General features: G+C 44.8%; 1 protein-coding gene across 1 annotated transcript in view; it reads left to right on the plus strand.

Annotated features, from left to right (window-relative positions):
- Positions 1-268: 268 nt before the first annotated feature.
- The window catches only part of LOC144953343 (uncharacterized), a gene marked incomplete at its 5' end in the record, with an annotated part of 44,366 nt that continues 25,502 nt past the window's right edge, over positions 269-19,132 (plus strand). Inside the window, 3 exons of the mRNA XM_078883905.1 lie at positions 269-613; positions 4,296-4,678; positions 13,625-14,249. Coding sequence (XP_078740031.1) covers positions 269-613; positions 4,296-4,678; positions 13,625-14,249 — 1,353 coding nt within the window. The remainder of the gene's footprint in view (positions 614-4,295; positions 4,679-13,624; positions 14,250-19,132) is intronic.

The raw sequence follows: 19,132 nt of genomic DNA on the forward strand, positions 1-19,132 counted from the left end.
TAAGTATAGACGTGTAAGTCACGTGTGACTGTGTATATGCATTCCTCTGTGCCTCGATACTGACGTGTAGATGGGGTGGATATTCTTTTTTTCTGTCTGCAGCTGTCGCTTCCTCTGCAGAATTGGTCTGATGGAGCAAATGCACTCGGCGCAGCTCGGTGCAAAAGGGCAACATTGGGACCAGCGTGCAAACAGCACGGATCATCCTGGAAACTTGACACAGCACCAGAAAACTCACAAAGGAGAGAAACCTTTCAAGTGCAGTGTGTGTGACAAGGCATTTGCATGGCCATCAGTCCTTCAGGCCCACCAGAGAACACACACGGGAGAGAAACCCTTCGAGTGCACTGTGTGTGAGAAGGCATTTTCAAAGTCAACTGTTCTTAAAAAACACGAGAGAACACACACGGGAGAGAAACCCTTCAAGTGCACTCTGTGTGATAAGGCGTTTTCAGATTCATACAATCTTTTAATACACCAGAGAACTCATACAGGAGAGAAACCCTTCGAGTGCAGTGTGTGTGGGAAGCCATTTGCACATGCATCTACTCTTAAAATACACCAGAGAACACACACGGGAGAGAAACCCTTCAAGTGCAGTGTGTGTGTGAAGGTGTTTGCACATTCATCTCATCTTGTAGCACACCAGAGAACACACACGGGAGAGAAACCCTTCAAGTGCACTCCGTGCGGGAAGGCGTTTACACATTCATCAAATTTTTATGTCCACCAGAGAACACACAAGCATCAGAAGATCCACCAGGAGTGGAGTCTGAAATCAGCTTGTGAAAGTCAAAGTGCTGCAATGAGCCCATCCCTCATTAAACAAGAACCGGAAGAAAATCCCAGCTTGGACACTTTTAAAGGTATCGGGGTGAAATAGGAGGTGAAGGTGAAATGTGAAGAAGTGATGGTGAAGAGTAAAGAAGTGAAGGTAAAATGTGAAGATGAAGATTGAACTCCAAAATCGGACCTTCACATCAATGGAGGCAAAGTGAAGCAGGAGGAGAATTCTGACTGAGGCAGAGCAAGGCAACTCCCAGCAGTTTGTGGAAGTGGAGGTGTGGGTGGACTTCCTCCGAGACAATACAAAGTCAATGGAGACCCGTGAGATGTGTAAGCTTGAGATGATGTCGCTCCAATAGATGCTCCTTTGTCACAGGCCTTTAATGACAAGAATGTGAAGTTGAACACTCGGTTCCTAGGTGCAACCTGCAGGGTAAGAGCGGCCAGTCTTTGTGGACCTGTGTGTTGGGTAGATTTCTAACCAGGAGCGAGAGCCAATAAGTTCCCAAGCATTCACTATGTTATCATATTTACATTTATATGGTGCTTGCTTAATCGCCTCTGGCAACTCGGAGTTTTGTATCGTATCTCTTTTCAAACACTCTAAGAGCATCCCCAAGTAGCAGCTGCCCCTGTGTGGCACAAGGTGGTGGCCCTGCACCGGCCTGCATGTGGACAAGAGCCTGTCAGTAGGGAGCGATGGTTGATGTGGCATCTCAGTTTGTAGGTAATGTTTAGAATTTGATCAATTTTAACCCAGACGCCAGCATGCAATGGCCTACTCGTTTTGAATGGTGCATTAGTATGTTGTACATACTGTTAAGCAGATTTTGCGTATTTTTAAAATTAGCTTCTTGTCAATGCGATTTAACCTAGTGCAGTAATTAAATTTTGTTAACATGCCTGTCACTAATTTAGAATGACTACTTGTCTGATGGTGTGCATACATGTAACATTTTGTCTACAAGGGTCAAACATTGAATAAGTGATGTTAGGCTAAAGTGTGTGTTTTGGAAGTAACCTGTACAGATAACTCAGGTGAGACTCATTGTTCTTGTGATACAGGTCAAAGGGTATTTTTGTGCTTTCAGGAAGCGTCTGCCTCGAGGGCAACTCATTGTCTTTGAAATAGGGAGCACACTCGGATCATTCATCAGTTACAAGGCATACCACTCAAAAGTTACACGTAGAGGAGGTACATTCTCTACAACACGAATTATAATTTTGTATTACGTGTTGACGTAGATTTTGTCTAACTCGGACGAGAAATACTCCTTACTGATTAACGTCTGGATGTTCACAACCATTGGTTGAAACAAGCCCGGCTGCTGTTGAGACGCCGTGCACCAATAAGGGTCCACAGGTGGCTTGCACTGAATCATTGACGTGCTCCCAGAAGGCTGTGCTAGTTATAGTTTGTGTAAAACATTCCTTTGTTTCGTGGAGAGATCGATAAATGAAAGATGTCGTGTCTGCTGATCTGCTTCATAGCAAGGAGGTAATTTTAAGAGCACATTTGGAATGCATTTTTGGTACAGATTTGTATTCGGTTACAAGGCAGAGCACATCTACTAGATACATTCTCCACAACACTCATTAGAATTTTGCATGACGTCTTATATGTTGGCGAACTAGGACAAGAAATGGTCCTTGCCGATTAACGTCTGGATGTTGACAACCATGGGTTGAAGCAAGCCTGACTGCCTGCGATGCCCCTCACAACCATTTACGGCCTTGGGCCAGGAAAGTCATGAAAAATTGCACACGAACGACGCATTCACGCAGCACCCAATGCTCCGTTTTGAAGTTTTAAAATGAAACAACTTTGAATTGTATTATTTTAAATTGTGTTTCTTCAATAAAAGCTTATATCATTTTACATCTGGAAGACTTAATTGAAAACGACATTTCGTGTGAATTGTCTCTAGACGTTAAGTAGATGGCCTTATTGGGGTTCGGTTCGATGCGGACTTTAACCTGGTTGGGATCACGGGATCGAGATGAGGCGACACAGAGCTGGCCGTGCGAGAAGACCGCCGTCTGCAGATCGATTCCAACATAATCGAACGTCTGTCCCTGTGCCTCCGTCGTTCATGCAGAAGGCGCGTAGGTTTACAGCGCCCCCTGCATGAAAACGACGGAAAGTGCAGCATTCGTCACAGACAGATTAAGTTGTGCGCTTATATAAAACAGTATCGCCAGTGGGTTTTCAAAGTACCTTCGTCTTACAGAAATCAATTTCGCGTGAGCCCACCGCATTAAAACAATGGTCAGCTGTAGCTCACGTGACTTCTGCCGCGACAATGTCTGGATGTTTTCGCCTGAGGACGACCGCTCGTGTTGCGATCGAAGCGTAGTGATTTATTTATTATTTTATTTGTTCTATCTATGTGACTTTACTGAAAGAACCAAAGAGTATGAAAGACGTCTTGTCTGCTGATGTTGTTCATGTCCGTGTACATCGATATCCCACATTGCTTACACGTTCACACCACACACAATTAAATAAATATAAACTAGAACGACTTCCGGGGATGGGCAAAGATCGAGGAATCTCTTTCAATGGAGCGAGTTCAGTGTGTTCGATTCAACATCTCTCTGTCCGTCTGTGTCTCTGTTCGCCTCTGTGTGTTTCTCTCTCTGCCTGTCTCTGTCTATGTCGTCTCTGTGTCTCTGTTCCTCTTGTCTGTGTCTGTCCGCCTGTCTTTTCTGTCTTTGTCTATCAGCGTCTGTCCAACCGGAGTCAACGACTGTCAGTAGCAGCAGGCGCCCGTTCAACTCCCACGGCTACACGCCACTCAAACTTGCTCCCAACACACAAAGACAAAGATCCCCGTAAAGCCTGGACAGAATGTTGGGGCAAGTGCTGTTAGTGAGCACCTAAGACAAAGACCCCCCGTATATCCTGGACAAAATGTTGGGGCAAGTGCTGTTAGTGAGCACCTAAGACAAAGACCCCCCCATATAGCCTGGACACACTGTAGGGGCAAGTGCTGTTAGTGAGCACCTAACACAAACACAAAGATCCCCCGTATAGCCTTAACAATTTTATTTTATTTAATTGGTATAGCCCTGTGAGCCATTCGGCTCTTGAATCGAGTGCAACCACAACAAATAAAAAACAAAAACATGAACAATAAAACATCTCAAAGTGACTATGCGCAAACAGAAAAATCCAGGGAAAAACTGCAAAGTCTTCCAGAAAAAAGCACCGTACACCAACGCTGTGCAAAAATCCCAGTGGGATGCAAGTCAAACAACAACAACAACCACAAGACAACTTAGATTAAAGCCATCATTCTAACTCACCAAAATAAAGCCATAAGCAATGTAACAGTGATCATAGGAACTGTGACCGAAAGTTCACAATAAACGACAAAAACATTATGAGACATCTCCTTTACCAGTGGCAAAATATAGTAATAGGTTTTTACCCTTTCAACTGGTACAAAAACTGACACCTTTATACAAGGCATGTTTGCAATAACCATAGCAGTGTGTGTGGGAAGGCGTTTACACATTTATCTACTCTTGTGACACACCAGAGAACACACACGGGAGAGAAACCCTTCAAGTGCAGTGTGTGTGGGAAGGCGTTTGCACAGTCAACACATCTTCAAATACACCAGAGGACACACACGGGAGAGAAACCCTTCAAGTGCAGTGTGTGTGGAAAGACGTTTTCAGTTTCATCAAGTCTTGTACAACACCAGAGAACACATACGGGAGAGAAACCCTTCAAGTGCAGTGTGTGTGGGAAGGCGTTTGCACATCCATCTGCTTTTGTAGTACACCAGAGAACACACACGGTAGAGAAACCCTTTAGGTGCACTCTGTGCGGGATGGCGTTTGCACTTAAACAAATTCTTCAAAAACACCAGAGTACACACAAGCATCAGAAGATCCTCCAGGAGTGGAGTGTGAAATCGGCTTGTGAAAATCAAAGTGCCGCAATGAGCCTGTCCCTCATCAAACAAGAACCGGAAGAAAAGCCCAGCTTGGACACTTTTAACGGTATCGAGGTGAAATATGAGGAGGTGAAGGTGAAATGTGAAGAAGTGATGGTGAAGAGTGAAGAAGTGAAGTTAAAATGTGAAGATGAAGAGTCAACTCCAAAATCGGACCGTCACATCGATGGAGGCAACGTGAAGCAGGAGGAGAATTCTCACTGTGAGGCAGAGCGAGGCAACTCCCAGCAGTTTGTGGAAGTGGAGGTGTGGGTGGACTTCCTCCGAGACAATACAAAGTCAAATGGAGACCCGGTAGATGTGTCAGCTTGAGACGATTGTTCTCCAATAGATGCACCTTTGTCACAGGCCTTTAATGACAAGAATGTGAAGTTGAACACTCGGTTCCTAGGTTCAACCTGCAGGGTAAGAGCGGCCAGTCTTTGTGGACCTGTGTGTTGGGTAGATTTCTAACCAGGAGCGAGAGCCAATAAGCTCCCAAGCATTCACTGTTATAAATTGCATTTATATGGTGCTTACTTAATCGCCTCGGCAACTCGGAGTTTTGTATAGTATCTCGTTTCAAACACTCGAAGAGCACCCCCAAGTAGCAGCTGCCCCTGTGTGGCACAAGGTGGTGGCCCTGCACCGGCCTGCATGTAGACAAGAGCCTGTCAGTAGAGGGCGATGGTTGATGTGGCACCTTGGTTGTGGAGTTTGTAGGTAATGTTTGGAATTTGCTCAATTTTGACCCAGACACCAGCATTCGTTTTGAATGGCGCAATAGTATTAGTTAAAATGATTGTCAATAATTTAGAATGATTACTTGTCTGGTGTGCGCACATGTAACATTTTGTCTATAAGGGTCAAACATTGAATAAGTGATGTTAGGACAAAGTTTGTGTTTTGCAAGTAACCTGTACAGATCACTCGGGTGAGACTCATTGTTTTTGTGATACAGGTCAAAGGGTACTTTTGTGTTTTCAGGAAGCGTCTGCCTCTGGAGCAACTCATTGTCTTTTAAATAGTGAGCACGCTCGGATCATTAATCAGTTACAAGGCATACCAATTCAAAGTTACACGAAAAGGAGGAACATTCTCTACAACACGAATTATAATTTTGTATTATGTGTTGACATAAATTTTGTCGAATTAGGACAAGAAATGGTCCTTGCTGATTGTAAAGTGACGAAAAAAATTGCACACGAGCGACGCATCCCCGCAAGCTCTCTATCCTCCGTTTTGAAGTTTGAAAATGAAACAACTTTGAATTGTATTATGTTTTGAATTAGATAAATGTACTTCATTAAAATCTTATTCATTGAAAACGATATTTCGTGTGAATTTTCTCTCGTCGTGAAGTAGATGGACTTGCTGGGGGTTCGGTTCGATGCGGACTTTCACCTGGTTGGGATCGCGGGATCGAGATGAGGCGACAGAGCTGGCCGTGCGATAAGACCGCCGTCTGCAGATCGATTCCAACGCGATCGAACGTCTGTCCCTGCCCCTCCGTCGTTCATGCAGGGGGCACGTAGGTTTGCAGCGCCCCCTGCATGAAAACGACGGAACGTGCAGCGTTCGTCACGAAGTTGTGCGTAAGCGCCATAACAAGGCGCTGTAAGCTGACCTGCCACCACGTTCACGGGTCAACAGGGGGCAGCCGAGAGAGCGAGGTGCGTAGGGGTCGACCAAAGGTTAAGCCCCCGGCCCCCCACCGTGACCGGAGACGACCACCCCTGACCCCCCACTCGTCCCTTTGGCCCCTTAAGATAAGACCTTTCAGAAGGTTCTGGGAGGGGGGGGGGTGAGTTCAGGAGGGGAAGGGTGACCCCGACCTGGGGATAAAAGGCCGGCCCTCTGGACGGGCAGGGCAGTGTTCACCAACTCAAGCCTGAAGACATCCGAAGACCTGAAAACTGGACCAGCACCCGGGGACCCTCAACCGAGGCTCTTGTCAGAGCCGGGTTGTAGCAGACCAGAGGTGAGCTCAGACACCCTGGGACCCTCCCCAGGCGCTAGCCAGAGCCGGGTTGTAGCAGACCAGAGGTGAGCTCCAGTACCCTGGCTGGGACGGGTCGTCCAGTCTTCCCTGAACGCCGGGCTCAGGGACCCGTGGGTGGCAGAGCCCGGAGTGTGCAGGCTGCGATAGAAGGGAGGCTGTCACTCCCGTAGGCTATCGGGTGGAAGGGGCCGTACCCCTTCGTGTTACAGTCGTGTGTCGAGCCGAGTTCGAAAGAGTTATAATAAACGCGTTGCCTCAACCAGATGTCTCCGTGTGGTTAGTTAAGGACACAACACTTATATAAAAGAGTATAGCCAGTGGGTTTTCAAAGTACCTTCGTTTTACAGAAATCAATTTAGCGTGAGCCCACCACATTAAAACAATGGTCAGCTGAGCGGGGCGAGCCACGGTGCGGGGAGGGGGGGTCACCTCATCTTTGTCACAGGCCGTAGCTCACGTGACTTATGCCGCGGCAATGTCTGGATGTTTTCGCCTGAGGACGACTGCTCGTGTTGCGATCGAAACGTCGTGATTTATTATTGTATTTTTTCTACCTATGTGACTTTACTGAAAGAACCAAAGAGGATGAAAGACGTCTTGTCTGCTGATCTGGAGTCAACGACTGTCAGTAGCAGCAGGCTCCCGTTCAACTCCCACGGCTACACGCCACTCAAACTTGCTCCTAACACACAAAGACAAACATCCCCCGTGTAGACTGGACAGAATGTCAGGGCAAGTGCTGTTAGCGAGCACCTAACACAAACAGAAAGATCCCCCGTATAGCCTGCACAGAATGTTGTGGCAAGTGCTGTTAGTGAGCACCTAAGACAAAGACCCCCCATATAGCCTCGACAGACTGTAGGGGCAAGTGCTGTTAGCGAGCACCTAACACAAACAGAAAGATCCCCCATATAGCCTTAACAGTTTCATTTTCATGTATTTGGTATAGCCCTGTGAGCCATTCGGCTCTTGAATCGGGTGCAACTGCAACAAATAAAAAACAAAAACATGAACTAGAAAACATCTCAAAGTGAATATGCGCAAACAGAAAAATCCATGGAAAAACTGCAAAGTCTTCCAGAAAAAAGCACCGTACACCAACGCTGTGCAAAAATCCCATTGGGATGCCAGTCAAACAACAACCACAAGACAACTTAGATTAAAGCCATCATTCTAACTCCGTACTACAACAAACATGGCTAAACCAAAAATATTTTTGAAATCACCAAAATAAAGCCATAAGCAATGTAACAGTGATCATTGTAACTGTGACGGAAATTTCACAATAAACGACAAAAAACATGTTCCACCAAATTTCTATTTAAAGCTTTCGTGACTTCAGGGATTCATCTTCTTGGTTCTTTCGGTTAAGCCACGTATAATGGAAATAATAAAATAATAAAAATAAAACATAATAAAATAATTCTCACGACATTTCGGCCATAACGCAAGCAGCCGTCCTCAGGCGAAGAACAAGTCTGTCAGAAAGACAGCGTCTGAATGAACACCACCAGGCTTGGCAGCGTATATTTAAGCTGGGTTGGAGGGGGAAGAGCGCCTTGACAAATGATTTTGCATATCAAGAGAGGTATGTGATTAGTACTACTTATGCCCGTGCATTATGCAGAATTAGCAGCATCAAAGGGAGGGGATAGGGGTAGCATTAATAAAGGGAAGGAGTGTTAATAGTATGTAGCTGCAGTAACTAAAACCACCACGTAAACAACTAAAGTATAAACTACATAGTATCATCAGTATCTTAAACAACTACGCTGGTTTGGTCGTCTGCGTGCGTATTTGGACGTTAATTTATTTACGGACCCGCCCAAACAGCTAGCTCTGATTCGTCGATAAAAATTTATAAAACAGCCGGCAAAAAGCCACAGCTCACTTTCATTCGACAAATATAAATAAATAAACCTGCCGCACAACAGCGTCTCTTCGGTCAACAATTGCACCTACTTTCACACAACACCATATTCACAGTGATGGTCGCAACGCAAAATCTACTGTAGGTACAGTGTTGCTGTTGCACCCGCCGAACACTGCGTTTTGGTGGCGATATCTCCCCAACGAAGAACGTCCGCGGCTACAACCAAGAACCCTCCACTAATCAGATAGCCACATACATTTTCAATTCCAGAACTTTCAATAAAATCTGTTCATTATTGGTGGGGTTCGCTTCGACGGCCCATGCAGTGGACAAAACTGACTACTCTTTCGTACGCAGCTCCATCAATATTGCGCCCATTCCCTTGAAACCACTGTGCTTAATCTTTCATTGGGCCGAAACAAGTGTGTGCAAAGTGGCCCTGCACAGTTCCCCGCCCTACATATCAAACCAGCGCTCGAGAAATTATGTCGGTGTTGCCTTCAATCTCATTGGACTAATTCATTATCCCTTACATTTAATTGCCTCAAAGTGGGCTGCTTGCTTTGTGGCGGCAGCACGCGTCAGTCAGTCAGTCGTCCATTTCCAAACAAGCAGAAGCACACCGAAGGTAAGCGCTGTGTGATAGCATAGGTCTGCCAAGGTCTGCGCCGCAGTGGTGCAGTGCACTGTGGGCGCACATCCTGCGCTGTGTGAGTGTCGTGTGTATGCAAGTGTGCGAATGGTTGTTACGGTTATATACGTATAGTTATGTAAAAATGGGTGCTGCGTGCTGCGATTATTGGAGTCCCCAAACAACTTTACCTTACGAGTAGGCAGGGCTCGCTATACAGTGAGTCTTAGCGGACTGAGCTGGCAGCTTCACCTGCCGGGACCACGGCCAGTTGCGTAGCGCCCCCTACAGTTTCGCCCATGGGTCAATACCCCCATGGGGCAACCCAGCTGACTGTTTGATGGGTACAATGGGTACTATCCGGCTTATTAACATTATTATGTATTGACGTTGATCGCGTCTCCATGGACGGCTTGCTGTCTACTTCCGTTGTGTAATTGAGATTTTATGCATGCTGCTGATGGTAAGGGCATGTGTTGCATAATATGCAGCATGTGTCCGCGTATCATGTTTGCCACGGATGCAGTTGGCGTTACTGTACATTTATCATGTTTTGGAGTGCCAATCCCATGCACTTTGAAATGTAATAAACTGTCACTCTCTGGCCGTTGCACAAGCCATATCGGAATTTGCGACATGCTAAAACAATGAGTACAGTGTGACACCACCCGGGTAACTCCCGGGATCAAAATGGGCATTGGAAAGTGATCGCTTTATTGAGATGATTATGGTACTACCACAGGGTATTGTGAACGGTTCAGGAGGAGGAGAGGTCTGGATTTGTAAGTCTCACAGTACCGGTAAGAAGCGCCGGGTGGGGGATGCCCTCCACTGGGGTACTAATTCTGTCATTATTAGTATACGATCAAGCAATGTTTCTATCTGCAAGCTGTCATAACTGAAACAATCCCCGTTATTGTTCGATTGAGAAATGGAGTGACCCACACCTCTGATAACATATATGAGGAACCCAAAAATCTGATGCATGCGTAAAACACCCACAATGGGAATACGTAAACGTAAAAACACCAACAAAATATTTTTTTATAAGAAAAAAATAGGTGGCCCCATGACGGATTTGTCTGTGTGTGTACATACAGACGGAGGATGCAGGGGCCAACCTGTGTGCGATCGGAACGGTGCAATTGCTGACCAATGTCACTGTGCATGGCGCACACGCTGACGCACACCGGAGCTGTGTCTTTGCCATGCAAGGACATGGTGGATGGTGGAGCGCATATGGATGGTGCGTTACGAATACAATGAAACAAAACAAACCGCTGGAAGCAGCCATGCGAGCAGGCTACCTTGAGAGCGATCGCGAATGGGTTGCGTGTCTGGAAGAAGCCTCGCTCTTTCAGATGCCGTACCAGCTTCGTCAACTCTTCGCTACCATTCTGCTGTATTCCATGCCAGCAGATACGAAGGCTCTCTGGGATAAATTCTACGACGAATTGGCTCGCGATTACGAGTACCAGTACCGCCAGCTGACCAACAAAGAAGAAATGGTAAATCTTCTTGGTTCTTTCGGTAAAGTCACGTAGAAGGGAAGTAATAAAATAATAAAAATAAAACATAATAAAATAATTCTCACGACGTTTTGGCCAGGTCTGTCGAGGCGACAGCGTCTGAATGAATCAGCACACGTGCTTGGAGCTGGGTTGGAAGGGGGGAAACGGCGCCTTGACAAAAAAAATTGCATATCAAGAGGAATTTAGCATATTTATGGGAAATGCAGGTATGTGATTAGTACTACCTATGCCCGTGCATTATGCATGATTAGCAGCATCAAAGGGAGATGATATTGGAAATGCAGGTATGTGATTAGTACTACTTATGCCCGTGCATTATGCAGGATTAGCAGAATCAAAGAGGGGATATGGGAAATGCAGGTATGTGATTAGTACTCCTTATACCGGTGCATTATGCTGGATTAGCAGCATCAAAGAAAATAATATAAATGGTAAAGTTTAAGACCCTTCATAGCCTCCACGAGTTCCTCACGGCAGGTGGGATGGCTCTGTCGGACTTTGACGACCTCCCGCAGCTTTCCGAGTACCCACACTTGGTCTTGGACTCGCTGCTTGAGAACAACCATATCCGCCGCGAATTGGACACGAAGGACTTCCCATTTCGACTTCGGCGCAAACAGTTCCCCATTGTCCCAGCCTTCGCGATGACCATCAACAAGGCGCAAGGGCAAACTGTTCACAACCTGGGATTATATCTACCAACGCCATGCTTCTCGCACGGCCAACTGTACGTGGCACCATCGCGAGTCACGGCAAGATCCAACATCAAGGCGCTCATTGAGGGACCTGACGACGAGGAGGAAGACGGAGTGTACACGAAGAATATCGTGTATCGCCAGATATTTCAATAAGTTGCATTCTATATTTGAATAAGTTGCATTCTTTAATATTGTCGATTGAGCGTCTCATAAAAATGCATATAACCTCACAAAAATAAACATAAAACAATCACCAAAACATGTATATTGTGTCCAGCCCCTTTCAACTCCCCACCAACCAAGCATATACACACCGCCCGCGAAGCGGGCGGCGACTGCTAGTATGTAAAATAATCGCACAAACCCAAAATTAGCCCGTGCGCTCCGGTGGGGAAAGGTCCTCATTATGAATCGTTTCGCAACATTCAGGTCCAGAAAACCAAAGTATACCGGGAATCACCTGTACTTTAAAAACATGTAAATTGATCAAACTATAGACAATAACACGAAACATTAAACGACAAAACAAATTATCAACTGGTTTTATAATTTATAGCACCATAAACGGAGGTACGGTATTTAAATCTCATTAGAAGTATTAAAATCGCAATCTACACATTTGAATGTAAATTATCTGTTCAATCGAACCAAGGGTCGGATATGTGAACTGTGGAGATACAGGGCAATAATCGCATTCAAATTTTAGAATAACAATATTGTCGTATTAGCATTTTACTGTGCTTGAATGTATATTATGTGCAAGTGCAAATCGTTAGTCGTAAATGCGAGGGAGGGGTTAAGAGGTGCACGTTTAATCCAGTGTTAACATTTATTTTAGCTTCATATTTAAGGACACTGTTGTTGATAAGAATTCGTCTGGACATGGCACGTGCCTTGTTCTACTCAATCAACCAAAATTAGTACAATGTCGGTCATACAGGAGTGTGATTTCATTCATGAGTAGTATTCACAGAGCCCCGATGACAATAACCTACCTAAAGTTATGGTTAAACAAAGTAATCTTGAGTGACTTAATTCTCAGCTCAGACATGATCATCGCAATCATTTCCAAAGACGTGTGGGGTCCTGCAAGAGCAGGTCCCGACTACAAACAGCTTGGCAGCAGAATCGGAAGTAGCTGCGCCGCCCTCGAAATGTGATGTTGCTGCTGTTGTTGTCGCTGCTGTTGTTGCTGCTGTAGTTGCTTCTGTTGCTGTTATATACGCAGGGAGGTGGTGTTCCGTGATGGGATGACGCCTTTGATCAAAGACTGATCAAACTTAACCAATTGACGCCCTTGATCGTCGCATTTGATCAACTCTGATATTGTAGACTCTTACATGTTAAGTTCTAACATAGTGAAATATAATATTATAACCTATGAACTACAACCTATCCATTGTAACGCTGTAAACGAATATTACCCATCGGGTTTCACTCCCTCGTCGAGAAGGCCGCTCTCTTCCTTTTCTAAAGTTACATGCCAATTTCTCTGCATTCACTTTAAATCGAGGACAAAGTTTTTCCATTTATTCAAAATAAGCGCACAATTACACACTGAGATGCACTTACATATTCATGCATGAAGCACAATGGGCACATTACCCTTCGGTATGTTAATAGACATGCGGATTGTACCTTCCAAAATTAACAATCGAATGCAAATATCCTGAAAGACAAAGGATTGGATCTTAGGGGGGGAGTTATAAGGCAGCTCAGAAGCAGAGCTCAATGCCATTTCGAGAGGGAACTTGATGAGGTTGGACGCTCGACTCGTCGCTCTGCTGATCGCCCTTCAACCGCGAGATAACGCAGCCTGGCGAGCACAATTGCTGTGTCGACAGTTAGGCGACTTTGCTTCGGGAGAGTTCGTGGCGACATCTTCAGACGGGTTCCAGACATCTTTATACCGTGAATCTCCAACTAAGTGTCTATTTTCGCGGATAAACTCTTAAACGTGTTCGTCGTCAAATTAGCGGTATTTTTTTGCATCTCGGTTAGACGCGAGTGTCGTTCTTGTTTTAGCAGTTAACAAAATCTAAAACTAAACGCTAAACATCCTTGCGGCCGATAGCGTACTTTTGACTCAATAACAGCGCTGCTGTTACTACGCTCAAATGGAGCAGAGACGCTCTCCACAGCCCCACGCACACAGAGGCAAGAAGCCATTCAATTGCTCTGTGTGTGGGAAGTCCTTTTCACGGCCATCACATTTACAGAGCCACCAGAGAACACACACGGGCGAGAAGCCATTCCTGTGCTCTGTGTGTGGGAAGGCATTTGCACGGGCATCAACTCTTCAAACTCATCAGAGAACTCACACGGGCGAGAAGCCATTCCTGTGCCCTGTGTGTGGGAATGCATTCGCACAATCGTCAACTCTTCAGAGTCATCAGAGAACACACACGGGCGAGAAGCCATTCCTGTGCTCTGTGTGTGGGGAGGCCTTTACACGGGCATCAACGCTTCAAACTCATCAGAGAACACACACGGGCGAGAAGCCGTTCCTGTGCTCTGTGTGTGGGAAGAAATTTGCAAACTCATCAAATCTTCAAACTCATCAGAGAACACACACGGGCGAGAAGCCGTTCCTGTGCTCTGTGTGTGGGAAGGCATTTGCACAGTCATCAACTCTTCAAGAGCATCAGAGAACGCACACGGGTGAGAAGCCATTCCTGTGCCCTGTGTGTGGGAAGAAATTTGCAAACTCATCAAATCTTCAGAGTCATCAGAGAACACACACGGGCGAGAAGCCATTCCTGTGCCCTGTGTGTGGGAAGGCATTTTCACAGTCGTCAACTCTTAAAAGGCATCAGAAGGTCCACAATGATAGAAAACTGAAATCAAAAGATGAAATTCAAGGTCCTGCAATGAGTCCTGAAGAAGTTTCCACCTTCGATCCCATGCAGTTGGATCCCGAGAGATGGCTGGATGTCATAGAGTGGCTCGGGGATCAAACCTAGAGCTCGGGGTGACTGAAAAAATATTATGTCATGTGGTTATACCTATTAAGCCGTATCGATAACTTTTGTGTGTAATTTTGACCATTTTAGTTTCACAGTTTTTGTGATAGTTTAATGACGTGCACAGTGGTGGTTTGTAATGTTATCGGATTACGTGCCGAAGTGGTGTGATGAGCACTGGTTGTGAGAGGGTTCAATTGTAGTCGTTAAGTGTCCCTGTTGAGCTAAAGTTGGAATGCGTCTGTAGGTACATCTTTACTCAACATTTTCAACGTTTTTTTCAAGTATATAGCTTTTTTTGATTGCTATTAATCGACTTTAGATAGACGATTTCAGGATGTATATTGATGACGCGTTCGTTGGATATATGGCCTTGACTTCAACATAGACGCACAGTGAACAAATGTGGTGAATTCCTGGAACGGAAATAGTTTGCATTGTACTGGGAATGTGTGAAAATAGGACGTAATAAATATTCCCTTCGAGTTTTGACGTAAAAATGATTGCAGATGAATAAAAACGTATTTTTAACAAATGTTTGTCCGGTCTTTATTTTATAATGTTCCTAGAAAAAACATGTTAAGATAATTTCAGGTGGAGGATCTCCGTCACACAAGTGTGCTCTTAAACGGCAGCATCTTGGCTGTCTACCCGATTAACACGTGTTCCTTGAGGGGAAAGGTCCCCGTAGTTAACCGTTCATCAACGTACCAGTCCCTAATCCCGAAGTATGTCGGGGATAAACTGTACTTTAAAACATGTAAACTGTAATACTATAAACTATAACACTAAACATTAAACGATTATTAACTAGTGTTTTAATTTATAACCATATAAACGGAGGTAAGGTATTATAATATCATTAGAATCACAGTGTGGTCGTATAAGAATCACGCACAAACCCATTCTTAACTCATGATATTATGAATCACAAATTGTGACAAAGCGAAATTCCCACAAGCAAAACACCACACTCACGTGACGAATTCTTAAACAAACTGCAACACTCAAGTGACAGACCTAAAAAAAAACGCGGCAAAAAAAACAACCTCAATGGACAAATCGTTAAAACAGACAACACACGCACGTTAGTAACGTAGGTAAAAATAATAATAAAATAAAATAATACATTAAAATAACTAAATTAAATCATGACGTTTCGGAAGCAACAAAAGCCTCCGTCATCAGGTGTAACTTCTGTAGCGTGTGAAAAAAGCTATTCAGGGAGGAGCCAATGAGTGGGGGGGGGGAGAAAACCACCCCCCCGCAGACTCATTGGCTCCTCCCTGCCCAGCACCCGATATAAAAAAACACGTGTCTTGAATAGCTTACAGTAATTTTACTGGAGCAGTTACACCTGACGACGGAGCCTTGTGTTGCTTCCGAAACGTCGTGATTTAATTTAGTTATTTTCATTTATTTTTATTTTATTATAATTTTTTTACCTCCGTGACTTTAGCGAAAGAAAGCGTCAAATCAAAATTAGAATATAATTAGAAGTATTAGAATCACAATGTGATCGTAATAGAATCACACTCTGCGCATATTTACGTGTAGTTTACGTGCAAGCGAACTGTGCTCGTATGTACGTATGTAATATGCATATGTAATATGTCCTTTGGACATGCGAACCGGAGGTCGTATATGCGAACTGGCGGGTGCTGGATTAGGATCGGATTAAAATGATTAGAATAACACTATGGTCGTATTAAAATTACACTGAGCTAGAATGTATGTTATATGTAGATGCACATCTGGAGTCGTAAATGCAAAATGGGAGTTGCGCGGTTTTGATCGCATTAAAATGATTATAATAACAACGTGGTCCTATTAGAATCACGCCATCTACTGCTGCTGATGTTTGGGTGGCGGCTTCCGATTCGGGCTCAGCTCTTCCTTTACTCGCCTGGATGGTGCCGCGGGACGCAGCGTCTCATCCGACAGGCGTTGCAGCAGCTGGGTGATGGCATCCGTGAGTTTGTCAACTTTCTCTTCAAGTTGAGGCTGTCTCCCTCGTGGTCTCCTCCCTCTGGGCGTGATGTGGGTTGCTCATGGCCGAGTTGGAGCTGCATGTTGAATCGGGTGTAGACGTTATTTTAGCAACATATTAAGTACAGTGTTGTGTTTAGAATGCGTCTAGACAAGGAAGGTGACTGGTCCTATACGGGCAGCCAAAATCATTACAATTTATGTCATAAAACAGTGTGAGTTCATTCATGAGTAGTATTCGCTGAGCCATGATGACACTAACATACATACAGTTACTAGCAGTCCCCGCCCCCTTCGCGGGCGGTGTGTACATGCTTGGTTGGTGTGGAATTGAAAGTGGCTGGACACAATATACATTATGAGATCTCTTTTACCAGTGGCAAAATATGATAGTAGGTTTTTACCCTTTTAACTGGTACAAAACTGACACCTTTATTCAAGGCATCATGTTTGCAATGACCACAACACAAGTAGTCAAAAAAGCAAACAAAAAGAAGCAACTCTGATAAGGATGATAATATGCACTGTCCAACTTCAAGGACAGTGCATATTATCATCCTTATCAGAGTTGCTTCTTTTTGTTTGCTTTTTTGACTACTTGTGTTGTGGTCATTGCAAACATGATGCCTTGAATAAAGGGTGTCAGTTTTGTACCAGTTAAAAGGGTAAAAACCTACTATCACAATATACATGTTTTGGTGATTGTTTTATGTTTATTTTTGTGAGGTTATATGAATTTTTATGAGACGCTCAATCGACAATATTCAAGAATGCAACTTATTCAATAATAGAATGCAACTCATTGAAATATCTGGCGATACACGATATTCTTCGTGTACACTCCGTCTTCCTCCTCGTCGTCAGGTCCGTCAATAAGCGCCTTGATGTTGGACCTTGCCGTGACTCGCGATAGTGTCACGTACAGTTGGCCGTGCGAGAAGCATGGCGTTGGTAGATAAAAAATCCCAGGTTGTGAACAGTTTGCCCTTGCGCCTTGTTGATGGTCATCGCGAATGCTGGGACAATGGGGAACTGTTTGTGCCGAAGTTGAAATGGGAAGTCCTTCGTGTCCAATTCGCGGCAGATATGGTTGTTCTCAAGCAGCGAGTCCAAGACCAAGTGTGGGTACTCGGATAGCTGCGGGAGGTCGTCAAAGTCCGACAGAGCCATCCCACCTGCCGTGAGGAACTCGTGGAGGCTGTGAAGGGTCTTGAACTTTACCATTTCTTTTATTTTCTTTGATGCTGCTAATCCTGCATAATGCACGGGTATAAGTAGTACTAATCACATACCTGCATTTCCCATATCCCCTCCCTTTGATGCTGCTAATCCTGCATAATGCACGGGCATAAGTAGAACTAATCACATACCTGCATTTCCCATATCCCCTACCTTTGATTCTGCTAATCCTGCATAATGCACGGGCATAAGTAGTACTAATCACATACCTGCATTTCCCATAAATATGCTAAATTCCTCTTGATATGCACATTTTTTTGTGAAGGCGCCCTATCCCCCCCTTCCAACCCAGCACGTGTGCTGTTTCATTCAGACGCTGTCGCCTCAACACACCTGGTTTTCACATGAGGACGGCTGCTTGCGTCGTGGCGGAAACGTCGTGAGAATTATGTTATTATGTTTTATTTTTATTATTTTATTACTTCCCTTCTACGTGACTTTACCGAAAGAACCAAGAATATTTACCATTTCTTCTTTGTTGGTCAGTTGGCGGTACTGGTACTCGTAATCACGATCCAATTCGTCGTAGAATTTATCCCAGAGAGCCTTCGTATCTGCTCTCATGGAATACAGCAGAATCGTAGCGAAGAGTTGACGAAGCTGGTACGGCATCTGAAAGAGCGAGGCTTCTTCCAGACACGCAACCCATTCGCGATCGCTCTTAAGGTAGCCTGCTCGCATGGCTGCGTCCAGCGGTTTGTTTTGTTTAATTTTATTCGTAACGCACCATCCATATGCGCTCCACCATCCACAATGCCCTTGCATCGCAAAGACACAGCTACGGTGTGCGTCAGCGTGTGCGCCATCCAGTGACATTGGTCAGCAATTGCACCGTTCCGATCGCACACAGGTTAGCCCCTGCATCCTCCGTCGGTATGTACACACACAGACAAATCCGTTATGGGGCCACCTATTTGTTTGTTATAAAAAAAATATTTTGATGGTGTTTTTACGTTTACGTATACCCATTGTGGGTGTTTTACGCATGCATCAGATTTTTGGGTTCCTCACATATGATATCAGAGGTGTGGGTCACTCCATTTCTCAATCGAACAATAACGGGGATCGTTTCAGTTATGACAGCTTGCAGATAGAAACATTGCATGATAGTATACTAATAATGACAGAATTTGTACCCCAGTGGAGGGCATCCCCCACCCGGCGCTTCTTACCGGTACTGTGAGACTTACAAATCCAGACCTCGCGAGACAACGCAGCCTGGCGAGCACAATTGCTGTGTCGACAGTTAGGCGACTTTGCGTCGGGAGAGTTCGTGGCGACATCTTCAGACGGGTTCCAGACATCGATATACCGTGAATCTCCAAGTAAGTGTCTATTTTCGCGGATAAACTCTTAAACGTGTTCGTCGTCAAATTAGCGGTATTTTTTGCATCTCGGTTAGACGCGAGTGTCGTTCTTGTTTTAGCAGTTAACAAAATCTAAAACTAAACGCTAAACATCCTTGCGGCCGA

The sequence above is a fragment of the Lampetra fluviatilis genome, chromosome 74, assembly GCF_964198595.1.
Source record: "Lampetra fluviatilis chromosome 74, kcLamFluv1.1, whole genome shotgun sequence".
Lineage (NCBI taxonomy): Eukaryota > Metazoa > Chordata > Hyperoartia > Petromyzontiformes > Petromyzontidae > Lampetra > Lampetra fluviatilis.